The sequence below is a fragment of the Branchiostoma belcheri genome, unplaced genomic scaffold (assembly GCF_001625305.1).
Source record: "Branchiostoma belcheri isolate BF01 breed outbred unplaced genomic scaffold, Haploidv18h27 scaffold74, whole genome shotgun sequence".
Taxonomy (NCBI): Eukaryota; Metazoa; Chordata; class Leptocardii; order Amphioxiformes; family Branchiostomatidae; genus Branchiostoma; species Branchiostoma belcheri.
In genome coordinates, this window is record NW_017804398.1 from 1,335,397 (window position 1) to 1,349,083 (window position 13,687).

At 39.8% G+C, this 13,687-nt stretch overlaps 2 protein-coding genes across 6 annotated transcripts in view; one reads left to right on the forward strand and one right to left on the reverse strand.

Moving 5' to 3' along the window:
* The window catches only part of LOC109485275 (programmed cell death protein 4-like), an 18,801-nt gene extending 9,969 nt beyond the window's left edge, over positions 1–8,832 (forward strand). The window contains exons 2-13 of one of the 4 annotated variants that reach the window (XM_019788773.1): positions 754–854; positions 1,283–1,396; positions 1,903–1,944; positions 3,065–3,244; positions 3,769–3,866; positions 4,762–4,791; positions 5,112–5,144; positions 5,576–5,690; positions 6,391–6,498; positions 6,909–7,019; positions 7,376–7,515; positions 7,742–8,832. In XM_019788773.1, coding sequence (XP_019644332.1) covers positions 754–854; positions 1,283–1,396; positions 1,903–1,944; positions 3,065–3,244; positions 3,769–3,866; positions 4,762–4,791; positions 5,112–5,144; positions 5,576–5,690; positions 6,391–6,498; positions 6,909–7,019; positions 7,376–7,515; positions 7,742–7,793 — 1,124 coding nt within the window. In that variant the 3' untranslated portion in view covers positions 7,794–8,832. The remainder of the gene's footprint in view (positions 1–753; positions 855–1,282; positions 1,397–1,902; positions 1,945–3,064; positions 3,245–3,768; positions 3,867–4,761; positions 4,792–5,111; positions 5,145–5,575; positions 5,691–6,390; positions 6,499–6,908; positions 7,020–7,375; positions 7,516–7,741) is intronic. The other 3 variants (XM_019788775.1, XM_019788774.1, XM_019788776.1) reach the window with 3 other exon arrangements.
* Positions 8,833–10,670: 1,838 nt separating this feature from the next.
* Positions 10,671–13,654, reverse strand: LOC109485278 (protein PBDC1-like). 2 transcript variants are annotated; one of them, XR_002141117.1, is made up of 7 exons: positions 13,436–13,654; positions 12,793–12,858; positions 12,305–12,364; positions 11,839–11,982; positions 11,613–11,724; positions 11,018–11,300; positions 10,671–10,959 (listed from the first exon to the last, which is right to left on the reverse strand). XR_002141117.1 is itself a non-coding variant. In XM_019788780.1 (6 exons), the coding sequence occupies exons 1-6, from the start codon at positions 13,460–13,462 to the stop codon at positions 11,176–11,178; spliced, it is 534 nt and encodes a 177-aa protein (XP_019644339.1). In that variant the 5' UTR covers positions 13,463–13,654; the 3' UTR covers positions 10,671–11,175. The 2 variants fall into 2 exon arrangements, 1 of the variants encoding a protein (XP_019644339.1); XM_019788780.1 differs by having other exon boundaries at positions 10,671–11,300.
* Positions 13,655–13,687: the final 33 nt, after the last annotated feature.

Sequence of the window (13,687 nt, forward strand, 5' to 3'; positions counted from 1 at the left end):
AATCTTAAGATGAAAAGAAAAGGTCTCAAGATCTTTCCAAATGTTTTCAAAATATCTTGAGATTTTTCCATAGCATCTCGAGAAGATTTAAGAAATATCAAGATTTTAAAAGCAATCTTGAGAAAACGTGAGATCTTTTAAACAATCTTGATATTTTTTAAAGCATCTCGAGATGCTTTGGAAAAAATCTCAAGATACTTTGAAAACATTTGGAAAGATCTTGAGACCTTTTGTTTTCATCTCAAGATTTTCTGAAAGATCTGGAGATTGTCATGAACAATCTCAAGATTGTCTTATAAGATCTCAAGATTTCGTCTAAAATATTGAGATCTTTAGAATGAATCTTGAGATTTTTCATTTTTTAACGAAGCGTGAAGACCCCCACTGGGGGTCATTATAATCCGCTATGTAACAGAGAGGTTTGTGACAAAAGATTGGATATATACCTCTAAGCTGTAAGTAGTCAGAGGCATTAGTCCAAAGTGCTCTGCTCATTCCAATAATAATCTGCTCGGTGTTTACTATGGTAGGTACATGTACTTAATAACCACAGAAAGTGTGGTGTTTAAGATATGCCACAAACTATCTGAGTTTGAACAAATGCATAGGTGCATATTTATACTTATATATGATGCATTGTTGCCTGTTGACTACTTTTTTTACTGTCCCTTGTTATAACTGCTATGTAGGTAATATAGCATCATGCACACTTCTTTGTAATAAACTGATTTATCTTCATTGTGTACCATACAGGTGGAGCTGGTGGCAAGGGTGTTTGGGGGAAGCCTGGCTGTGAACTGGACATTGATGGTGTCATTGATGAGAAGGATCCCAACTACGATTCGGATGCTCAGGTATTTATGTAGTTAGGCATCCTTTAGATCAGCATAATACTGCACTGTGCCCCATAAATGACTGAAACTGATGAAATGAAATTGTTAAATATAGTTTGTGTGCATTTGTAGTAGGGTTCAGTCTTAGATTATCAGACTAAACATGTTATAATATATTAGAGAGGAGTGTGGACATCCATGCTATGCTGCCATCACTCTTCTACAGCCTCTACCATTTACCCTCAGTCTTTAAGCAGTTTGCACCAAATTTGACTTGGTTGTGGGGATAGCTGGGAGAATAGGCAGAGGAGCTATTATAGTGATAACCATCATCATCGGCAGTAGCTCATAGTCCGAGGATTCGTGTCCATGTCAGTGTCCCCTGCAGCGATAACCAGGTAATGGAGTAATGCACTTATAGATGCTGAAAATGACCGTTTTGCCACCAGGGTAACTATGAACTGGAGACCATTGCTCCAGAGTTGACGCCAGAGGAAGTGGAGAAGACCATCAAGCCTGTGATTCAGGAGTACTTTGAACATGGAGACACAAATGAAGTTGCAGTAAGTACATTAGGATTCTGCTCTTGCCATCTGTCATGCTAAGGGCTCAGTCACATTCATCATAGGATTGTTGTGTAGTTGCAGACTGTGATTGGAATAGTGCATATATTATACAAAATTCAGTTGTCTTGTTACCAAAAAGGCTGTCTCAGATAATTGTTGGCCTTTGGTTCAGTGATAGCCCGCTTGTAAATCCCACAACTTCATATTTGACACTCTATGATGAATGTAACTATGTTGTAAGGGCTATTTAGCCATAATGTTGGATGATGGATGAAATTTTTTTTATTCAAATCACTCAATGCCATGCAATTGTGCTGTATAATTGGGTGCCTGGCTACCTAAACCTTAAGGTGCAACTTATGGATAAGTGCCAGGGTTGTCAAGTCTGTTACGTCTTGGGATCCATAGTTACAGCTCCTTGTACAGAATTGCTAATTTCGTTGAGGCAGAAAAAGCTTTCCATTTTACTTTGTGTAATCCTCATATCCTGTTTTCCCCTGAAGGTGACACTTGGTGAGCTGAACCTTGGGCACAAGAAACATGAGGTATTTATCTTTTCTCCTAGTACAGAAGTCTGACATGTCCCAAGTTTTTTACTTAAAAGGAGATTAGGGTATGAACAAGTAGGTTTCAGTACACTTAATGGATGTCTCACAGGCAGATAAAATATTCTTCAGGAATAAAAACGACTTGTGTACCAAGTGAATAAAAAAGTTTTGTCTACTGCCATGTGAACGTACATTAGCTCATGGCTGTTTCAGGTGAATGACTCCCGAAAGTTCTGGAAGTAATTGGGCAGATGGTGATGTAACTGTTCATGAGGTTGCCCCTTGCCCTGATCTAGACCTACTTTTCCAGGAACATCCCTATTTTTCTTGGAACACCCTGTTTTACAACATTCGTACACTGGTCTTTATTGAATTCATGGCACCCTTTCAGCGTGTAATGCAAGGTTTCGGTGGCAGGTGAAAGAAAACGTTACCACTTGCAGACAGGGACAAATCCTTTTAGGTTTGCAATAGCTTCACAAAATTCTTTTGCAAGGCTGGCATTGTGCCACAAACAAGACGGGTACTGACCCCGCATTAAGAAGTGGAGGAAAAGGGTGGTTGCTTGTGTAATTGCTGGTGAGAGCATTTCAGCCATCCCAGACATAAGGGATGTACATGAGACTATTAAGTGGGTTCTCTATCCTCTTTAACAGTCAATCTAATTTCCTGGTGCCGAGGAAGTCCTGCTAGTTCAAGCACCTGCAGAGATAAAACGTTTGCATGAGTGGGCGGCCTCTCTGGGGCACATTCTTGATGGGGCAGAGTCTGCTCTTACATAAAGGGAGCAGGTGTACAATTATTGCTGTTTTACACATGAGCTGAGATGTACATACAATATTTCAGAATGATTCCAGACCTGGACATCAGCCAATGGTATAGAATGTGGTCTAGGCATTATAAGATCCGATTCTGTTCTTTAATTATAATATTTACAGTTGAGAAGTGAGAAGAAGTTGAACCTGTACATTCTGGCGTATACTGTAAATGTAGTGAGATAACACCCTTTTAACACAGTAGTGACCAGAACTGCTTTATCACCATGACTTGTAAGAGTATAAACGTACAATAAAGGTCTTTCACTCATCAATGAAAATTGAATCCCCATCACCCTCAGATTGCGACCCACGCTGTGAGCATGGCCCTGGACAAGCACGACTCTCACCGTGAGATGACGTCGCGGCTGATCTCGGACCTGTACGGGAAGATCCTGACCCAGAAGGAGATGGCCACTGCCTTTGACTCCATCCTGGATGACTTGGCGGACCTGACCCTGGATACTCCTGATGCTCCACATGTGAGTTATGTCGATATAAAACTTAGAAATACAACATGAATAAAATTGTGTATGAGACCAACATTGTGGGACCCTGCCTTGCTACAAACAGACAGTAGTTCCAGTGGTGTTGCATTGCCATAGGAACTATATCTTAACTTGAATCTTATCAGTGAGATAGTGTTGAACCAGTTTTCCAGTTCCTCATACGTAAGTTTTGGTTCTGCCAGTTTTGGTTCTGCCAGTTCATTCTAGTGACGCTGAAGAAGAATGATGGATGTCACTTTATATGTTGGGAAGTTATCTCTGTATTTTATCCAGTATTAGAGTTTAAACATCTACAAGTATGTATATATAATGGTCAGATTGGAACCCATCGGTTAGAGCCTGCAAAGCTGGTGTGTTATCTGAAGGTATGCTTATGTCAGTTGACCAATACAGGTACAGATACAGTTACAGACAAATCATACACATCCATTGCAGTTTCCTTAAACACTGCTAGGTGGTGCATCAAACCATTGAAAGTTTATAACCTGCACACACAGGTGGTGGGCTCCTTCATTGCCAGGGCTGTTGCAGATGATGTTCTTCCTCCCAAGTATGTTACTGAGTACAGGGGGAGTGGTGACTCCAAGCAAACCAGGTATGTTTATCATGAAAGATAATCTGAGTTGGGAAATTGCATTGTGGAACAATTAAACTCTTCTCCAAAAAATTGGACTCACCAGAATTTCTGACTGGATTACTCAGTTGTCTTCAGCCATCTGACCCAATCGCTCAGAACATCTGACTTGATGCATTAACATGTACACCATGGTGCACCAACCTTCTCTCGACCAGTAATGTGACATGTGCATAAAGTCACATATCCTGGGTGATTGGGTCAGAAAGCTGAAAAAGAAAATTTCGGTTAGTCCAATTTTGGGTTGTATGAGAGTTCAGTTGTTCCTCAACATGTATGTGTCCTTGTGACTTAATTGGACAAGGAGTGACTGATGTCAGATGTAACTAACACGCAGTGGTTTGCTGGTGTTCTGTCCTGACCCTTCATTGTCATCATTGTGTGTGCTAACCCTAAATGTGTTTGTGAGGGACACTTTCTGAAGGAAATTGAAAGAAAAGTTAGGCCAGGTGTTGAACTGGCACAGCGGGAGTTGTTAAAGATGAAGTATGTCTAGGAATTTGTACCAAGTGCAAAAATGTACCTTCTATCATAATTGATCAGGGTTTTCCCTTCTAACACAAATAAGCCCTACCAAAATACTGGTGCCATGAAGTTTAAAGCTCACCCAAGTACTAATGTTTATGGATATTTTTTGATCAGATTTCAAATTCTTATACTACATTTTGTAAGTACTGCATAAATCTGCTTCCTAAGAGACCCCCATCAACCAGTCTGTCTTCAACTCCGTGTTACCATCGTTCAGATTGAAGTAGAAGTGTGGAGTGATTTTGGTTTCCTTCTGTGTGCAACCCCTCCCTGCCTCCCTGTGGTCGTCGCATGTCATGTTTCAGTCCGTGCCGTTTTTGTCTTCCAGTGAAGGGTCAAGTCTTACAGAAGAGATGATGTGAGTGTTGAGTGGAAACCCAAGGGGCAACATCGGGCTGAATGCCTTGTTTTTGCCTTCTATCCCCATAAAAAAAAATTACAATCCAATTTATCCCATTTCAAAGGAGTCCATGAATTGTGGAAGAAATATAATGATTTGAAGTGAACATACAATTCCATTCCTCCCAGTTGATGATCAAATATCAACCATCTGGAATGGTCTACTCTGTTCAGTGCATTGTTCTTAATTTTTTGTTAAAAAAAAACATGCCACATGCTTTGTGGCAACAAGCCTGTGAACTGTTGTCCTTGAATGTTTTGTGTTTTCTTCTGTTCCAGTAATTCCAGTGCGACCCTCCCTCCAGATGTTCAGTGAGTGTCGCCCTTTACCAACATGTTACAAATTTGAAAAAAAATAATGAAAGAAGGCAGTACCTGGCATTAGGCTGCTGTTGTGCCTTTCCTTTAAAAGGTTTTGCTTGCCAAGAAAAACATAAGGGTTACAAAGGTCATTCTGTAGCATTATCTGACGGATAAAGATTTGTTGCTTGCCTCATTAATGGACTAAAGGGTGTCTTGCAAAGTAGCAAAGGCTGTAGATCAGACTAAGCTAACTCTTATGTTGAAAGAAATGAATTTTATGTTGCAACAAATATTCATTATGTAGCATCTGTTTGATTAGCCACAACCAAGAAATGATTCTCCTACTTTTTTTCTTTATTAAGTAAGTTCAGCACTGATATGTTGTTAGAAAAGTTGAGAAACCAGATTCTCTTGTGAACAGAAGCTTGTTTCCACCCCAGGGCCGCCCTGGACCGTGCCCACGTGCTGCTGAGTATGAAACATGGGATGGTTCGCCTTGACAATGTCTGGGGTGTCGGTGGCGGCCAGCGACCCGTCAAATACCTCATCAAAAAGGTCAGTACGTAGCCTGTGTGTGCTGCGGTTCTGTTGGTTTTCCTAGTCCCATGTGTAGGAAAAGAAAGAGTCAAGTAAACACTGTTCCTCATGTCTGTTTAAGCAACTTTTGGGTAGGATGTGTGCTAATGGGTGGTTATTTAGATTTGCCCAGTCATGTTGGTAACATAGTGGCCAAGTGCCATAATGGAAGTACGTTGAGGGATTTTTGTCATACTGTTTCATAACTGATATTTTTACTGAGATGTCCTCTAGCTCTAGCACCAGAAGCCAAATTTTGTAGTACATTAGTCACAAATGGGTACAATTACCTCTTATCTCTACCTGCTTTTGTACTGTCTAAAATTCAAGGGTGTTAGTGCAGAAACTGGGCTAGCTTGTTCAGCATCAAGCAAAAATTTCTTACACTAGAAGTGGAGAAAAGGTAGTGTTGAAGCCATTTCTTCGGCAGTGCATAGCAAGATATGGTCAAACCTTCCCAAGAAAATCACCAAAGGACCAACAAAATCTGGTCTGTGTGGACAGGTGGTCAATATAGACACAATGCTTGCATCAGGGGTAAAAATTAAGGGACCGCCAAAAAGTGGTTTCATTGGCCAGGTGGTCTTTAGGTGGTCACTTAATATACAGGTTTGACTATGCCTTTCCGCTTCAGACTGTAGCTGTGAGTAAAGTTTTTCTCTGATGGTTCTTCCTGTAGATGAACATGCTCCTGAGGGAGTACCTGTCCTCCCGGGACATCCAGGAGGCCACACGCTGCCTGCAGGAGCTGGAGGTGCCTCACTTCCACCACGAGCTCGTCTACGAGGTAAGCAACAACAAAGTTAAAGTTTATTGTACCACAATTGTAAGGCAAAATGTTGTACATGTATAAGGCTACTAGCTAATTACATTAATGTAGTACAATCTACATGCAGATTGTAAGCTATACAGTACTGATCGAAGACACAATGAGTTGCATGCCTACCATACAGTTACCGTACATATGTTGATAGTCTAGAGTTATTTTATGGTTTCTTTTTTTGCATGAAGACATATAATATATTGGCTTAGAGAGACAGAAATTGTGTCAGGACATAAGTACATGAAATGTCTCTAATGTACAATTCTCAGGCTCCGATTCTCCCAATTATACATATACTAAGTGTTATTGCTCATATTACTTGGTACATAGAAATGTATGTTACATGTATCTACACTGTACCTCCCCCCCTCCAGGCTGTGGTGACTGTGCTGGAGGCAGGGTCGGAACAGGTGGACACTGCAATCCTCATGCTGCTTAAGTCTCTCGCTGATGCAATCATTCTTACCGTGGACCAGATTGACAGGGTGAGTTTGTTTTCTTTACCTTCTTGAATTTATGCTGCCATTTGAGATACCAGCTGGCTAAACTTTTGATTGTAAGAAGCTGATAAATGGGAGTACCTGACTTGGTATAGATAAAGATATGCTGTACCCATACAGTGTTCCACATGATTGTTAATGTAAAAACATGATTAAATACTTTTTAAAAGAAAACTTTCCAATAATTTATCAATCTCTTCCTAAGACACTATGTTAACTATTCAAGGATTTAAACCATTAACGTGGGTGGAGATTGCTTTGGATTGAATTGATTAGAAGAATGTGGACGACAAAGTGTTGTTAATGTTTTGTTTCTTGGATTGAATGTTGTTCCTCCACAGGGCTTTGACCGTGTGTTTGAGTCCATGCCAGACATAGTTCTTGATGTGCCCAATGCCCACACCGTCCTCGAGAGGTTCTCTGAGGAGTGCCACAAGGAGGGAGTCATCACCAATCGCACCAAGGCCAAGGTGCCCATCAGGTCAGCTGCCACACGTTCTCCATACATTTCCTTTGTCACAGATAGTTTGAGGCGCTCTCCTTGTGTTTTCATGTTGACTCAATCAATTACCATCTTATGCCTATCTTATTTCTTGAAAAAGAGAGAAAGTAAACCAGTCCAGAATTCAATGTTTTAATGAAACTGCAAAATTAAAGGAAGTCTGTGGACTAAAAGTAAGCACTCACGCATTGATTTTTTTTTTCAGGGCCCGCAAGCGCTTTGTCAGCGAGGGTGATGGTGGCCGTATCAAGGAGTGAGCAGGGCCGACCCATGATTGGCTACACATCACATGACCCATGGCATACTGTTGCCCTTGACTTGATTGTACAGCTTGTTTATGAGGGGGCCAAAGTGTAGAAAAAATTATGTACTTATGACAGAATTGTCCTGGTCTTCTGTGGTGAAGCATCAGCTTGTGCTAGTGTCTAACTTCCTAATGTGTACACTTAACATTGGTTTAACATTGTGAAGATGCCACTGCCATTTGAAACGCTGTCTTGAAACTTTGGTAAATGCTTTGATCAGTATTGACAAACAAAACAAATTCCATTTGTTTTCTGTAAAAAAAATGCATTTTCTGATGCAGTTTTTGTGTAGTGTGGTGTTGGTAAGTTTGCTGAAGACCAGGACAAGAAATGGTGTACAAGTACTTCTGAAGACAACAAACAAAGCAGCAGTGCTGTCAATCTTGGCATGAGGGAGAGCTGTACTTGGGTCATGAGTACTCCAATTGAAGGCCAAGGGTCACCTTCGGGTGCCTTAATTGGGAAGATGTTGTACGCTGGAGAAATATATGTGTATATGGATGTTCTATGTAGAAAAAAAAGAAAAAAAGGGGCAGCTGACGTGACAATATGTTAGGTTTTCAATGGTATCAGTTCCAGATGGGCATACAAAGGTGTAGAATGACCTAAGGCAATACTATTGTGTGCCCTAAAGATGTTAAGCAACAGAAATTTTAGGTAATTGGCCTCTGGTGCTATACCTTGTAATTGTCCTTGTACCGCAGACAAAGTAGAGTAGGGAAACTTTGAAAAAGAAAGAAAAAATACATGTCATTTCCTGTATTTGACAGTTAACTCTTTTTGGCAAATTCCAGATGAAAAATGTCAATTCAAATTCTTAGCAATAGACATTCATTTGTTTACATCATTGTATGCCTGTCCAAGAAACTGGCCAATTGTAACCAGTGTTCTGCTTTCTAGTGAGAGACATATCACTGCTGGTTTAATGATAAAGTTAATCAGTCCCACAGTACAAGTTAGGTCAGGTGTTGAAGAAAAAAGTGTAAAAAAATGGTTACTAGAGAAAACTGCTGACCTTAAACTCAAGAAATGTTTGTTTCTTCACTTTCACAGAGCCAACCTTGTAAGACCACAAAGTTGAGGTTTCAGGTTTACCGTGTTGTGGGGTTGTATGAAAAGTGGGTACCATATGTGCATTGATATAGTTATTATAGTGTACAATGTTCAAGATGTTTAATAACTGCAGCGAATCTGTGCTGTTCTCATCCCTTTGGTTCAAGGTCTACACCAATTGGTTGATGATCAGGAGAGATGTCAAAAGGAACAAGACCTACAACAAAATTTCTATGCGTCAAATTAGACGTCGGGAGAACTTTACCTTCTACAAAAACAGGGCTAAATGTTGCAAGTTGTTCAATAAAAATGTGAATAATCTTTAGTGAGCTGAGCGACTGGTCAAAATATGACCTAACAGTACATACAGAACCAGTGATTACAGTCATCCTTGCTCATCAACCAGTGAAGTAAGGCCGTCTTCTTTCTCTGTGCCGTGTTCACACATTCTAAGAATGGTGTCCCCCAAAGAGACTATTTTACTATAGATAAAGAATATGTAAATGTTGAAGTACAGAGCCAAATACAAATGTATAACAGAAATGTTGTAGGAAGACACTGCAAAGACAAAGTTGATATGTTGCCAGAACTAAGGTGACTTTCTAAATAGAGATCAGAAGAGGGAGACTACTTGCTTGGGCAGAACTATTACAGAAAGCTCAGGTACACCTAAAGGTGTTGAAGCTTACATGCTGACACTTGTTTGTACAATTAATAGATTTGTCTTGACGGTGTAGTTTCTGCATGATCTGTTCTCAGTACCTGTAGTGCGTTATGAAGGGTGTGTAACTACATGTAATGCTGCTTATATTGAAAAAGGCTTGGGGAAACTGTTCAGATAAAGAACGGTGAAGTTTGAATAAGTTCTGCAGTACAGTTAATGTACGGAAGTGAGTTTTCTTCAGTTATTGCTAACTATCGGTTGCATTGCTTTTCCAGCAAATGAGACTTTTGTTCCTTTTTTTTCGTTGGGAATCTTGGATTACTAATTCACAAATTTTAGGGTCCGAAAGTACCTTAGGCTCATTTGAGATGAATGCAGTGTTCCACTACAGGGCTGTGCCAGAATGCTTGTGTTCAGATTTCATAAAGTGCAAATAATGTAAATGTCCTCTATGAAGAGAAGAGGCAAAATATGAAGACTGACGTTTCCAGCAAAATTTTCTTAGGCGGGGAAATTTCTCAGGCAAGTTGAGTGCGACAGATTTACATGGGTGGTCAGGTGGCATTGTTAGCCAGAACTTCCAGTTTGGCATTGTTCATAGGCTTTCACTGTATGACACACTGTAGTATGATGTGATAGTGAACATACTATTAAAGTAGAAATCAAGAAGTCAATAGAAGTAAATTGATGGCTATGCCTGCAAATGAAGCCGTTTTGATCCTATGTAGATGTTTAGCCAAGTACATAACACTTGTAGCTGCTGCCACAAGGTCTGACTGCTTGTATTTGCAGTGTGGATGTTAATATAAATATGCATTGTGCTTTGCCTGTATTTCTTGTGATAAAAGTTTGTATTCTTCTTAGGCCATGCAGAATAAATGACTTGTTTACCTACTTCTTTTTGTGCTATTCTGTTAAGCAAGTTATATTTTGCAAGGCCCTACTTTGAAAGTTTTTAGTTTGCTGTATATAGACCGACCACCTACCACCCATGTTTGATTGTGGAGCCACTGGGGCAGTGTGAGAGGGTGTCCTTCTTTGCACTGTTGTGTATTCTCTACATTGCACTTAATTAAATAAAACATTTCCAGAGACGGCTGTCCTCGTATTTGTTGCTGTTAGACTGTTATATTTTCAGGCAGAGCATACCCTGTCTGTTTGATGCAAAGAGAGTAGAAATATTACTTAAGTAAACATAGCGACGTCTGTCAATGAAGGTTAGGCATCCAGGTAATGAGATACCCTTGAGCAACTGGATAAATTTTGTTAAATGTCGAGGCGTTTCAATTAGGCGTTCCAACTTTTCGTCAGTGACTGGGGTTAACATAGGGTATGAAGACTTAATACACAAAAGTAATGATAAGCTCAGATAACTCGAAATTTTAAATTTGCTAATTGAACGTCATACAAAATCCTTTAGATATAACATGAACATTGTCTTTAAATGTGCTAATTGAACATACAAAATCCTTTTAAGATACAAAATTAACATTGTCTTTTAATTAGAAAAATCCAGTATTCTAGCAATGCCATTTTCTGGTCACTTGCGACTCATCCTAAACAAGAAGACAGTAAGCAATATCTACATGAAGTTGACAGTTTTTAGTACAAGGCTTGTCATGACTCTTCCTGTGCTGTGTCCTCAGTGGTTCCTTTCTCTTCTTTTGTCTTCTTCCATACTGCGAGGTTGTGGCCCTCCCTGTTTCTGGCAATTTCCATGGCGTAGAACTGAATTCTTGGCACTGTAAAGAAACAACAATTCTGCCTTACTGGGTCAGGGTACTGTAAAGTTTCCATTCATGTTGCATTTTACAGGGTTAGATGGCAAGTTCAGGCAACAGCAAATTTTTCCACATGATCCAATAGAGAAGTGCTTACGAGTGTTGATGGGGGTAATAACCTCAGGCGTGACATGCAGGTAAATGTGTTATCAAAGTGATTGTTTTTCATGGTTTTCCAATGGAAAATTAGTGTATTCATTAGTTCCTCTCCATTATAGACAAACACATTACTACACATATAAGGAGAGTGCATTCGAAAATGCTAATACTGACCAATACAGGAATTGTCTTCAGAGTAGTCCTCGTCAGACCTAAGTCTCAGCAGTGTTCCGAAGTTAAAATCTGCCACCTTCCCTTCAAACTTGTTGCAGAATGGCCGCCATTTCTGAAAATACACACAAGAAAGTAAAAAAAAAAATTGAGTAGATTATCTTCAGAGTAAGCAAACCATCACAAGAGAATTGACACAATTTGTGACAGCTGAGTAAAGATAACTTACTGATTTTGCAGCTTCTGATTTTAGCTCATCCTCAGTAACAGAAGCTACCTGCATGTCAGGAAAGTCTTTTCTGAACTCTGTATAGATTTCCTCATCCATCTTCCCAGTAAGTTTCAGACATGTGGTGTCCACTGATGATATGAGCTGTGAAAAGGAGGAAAAGGGTTCTTAGTTTTACTATCATGGCATCTGTAACTCATTGTTACTTTTAATCTACATGTATGTTATATATTTGTGTTACATATTTTTAAGGACAACTTAGCACTAAGAAAATCTGATGTATGTAGATATGAGGTCATTGTATAGACAGGATTCTAGATGCTTGTGTCAATGAGAATAAATAGGGGACCTTAAAAAAGTAGTCACATTGGTCAGGTTGTCCTTATGTAGAGGTGGTCACTTGTACAGGTTTGACTGTAGTCCAGAATCTTCGTAGTTACACAAAGAAAGACAACTATCCACTTACATTGAAATAGACTTCAGCATGTTGGAAGGCCTTTGATGCCCAGGCCAGCTCAAGATCAGGCTGTATGGGAAATAAAAGAATTAGGAATTGACAGATCCATAGATCCAGGACAAGACAGGTTCTAGTGCATGAATGGTGGGAAGATGAGTAGCTTTCGTCAGGTAGGATGTCTGTCCAGTTTGGACCGCTCCTATTTACATCTCATCTAGCCACCAACCATCTTAGGATGGCAAAGTTGTAACCAACTGGCAAAACAGTATCCAATAGGCCACTGAATTGATTGGATCGGCTCTCAAAAAAAACGGCACATAGAATGTCACAATCTTCCAAATCAACCTCTACTTGGAGAGTCCTTGGAGAGTACGCAATCGCTTTCTTCTTCTACTAGTACTTCTTTGACGCACCCTCTAACACCACCAATGTGGTATACTGTATTGCTACATCACAATTTAGATGGCTACATTGTATCAGACAGTAAGTTTCCTTACATTGTTGATGTATTTCTCTGCTGGCTGTGACAAGGCTCCAGCAGCTGCAAGTGATCCAGCAGGGCCCTACAAGTCAGTAAACAAGAGAAAATTTTGCACGTGAATGATGTAAATTTAAGTGTTGCATGTTGTGGTCTGTACTCTGTATCACCATGGAGGTTATTATATAGGTCGGAGAATCACTCTGTATCACCGATGGAAACTCCTTCTTAAATGGTAGCACCAAGGAGGTTAAGATTTTAACTTCCTTGGCCTGGTAACACCAAGATGAGTTTTTGATGTGCAATAAAACCTAACATTCCAACAACTTATTATAATATCTGATGATAATCTGTTTGTTCATTAACATCATCATCCCAAAAATCTGTCTTTGGCCATTAAAACGGATTTTATGCTGGTAGAACCTACTTAGGTAGATGTTTATCAAGTTTTAAAAGCTACTGCGAGGTACTTGTAATTTTGCCAAAAATCTAAAGACCAGTCCAGGGCGCTTCCCACGTCGTCGTGGCGAGGCAATAAGCTCATCACGCCTCTTGTTTCAGGAGGACACAAACCAAACGGCAACAGTAGTAGTAACTGAGTAGGATCAGAGCGGCAAAGATAAAACATTTTCAGGAAAAACACACGTTCACGTGAAACTCACCAGAGAACCAAGACCGTAGTCCGCCATGCTGGCCTCAAAGTGGAAGAGTTCATTACCCTTTTCTGCATTCAATTTTACATCTTGTGTAAGAAATCTACATTAAGAAAGATTCAATTAAGAATAATAAAGAGAAAGTATTAAATAGCAATATTTTTGGTTCATTACTAAGTTATTGATGTGTATATCTGCAATCATTGCCACCATAAATTGTCAGACTGATAAAAAAACCCTCGTGTAGAAATGGTTGAACCA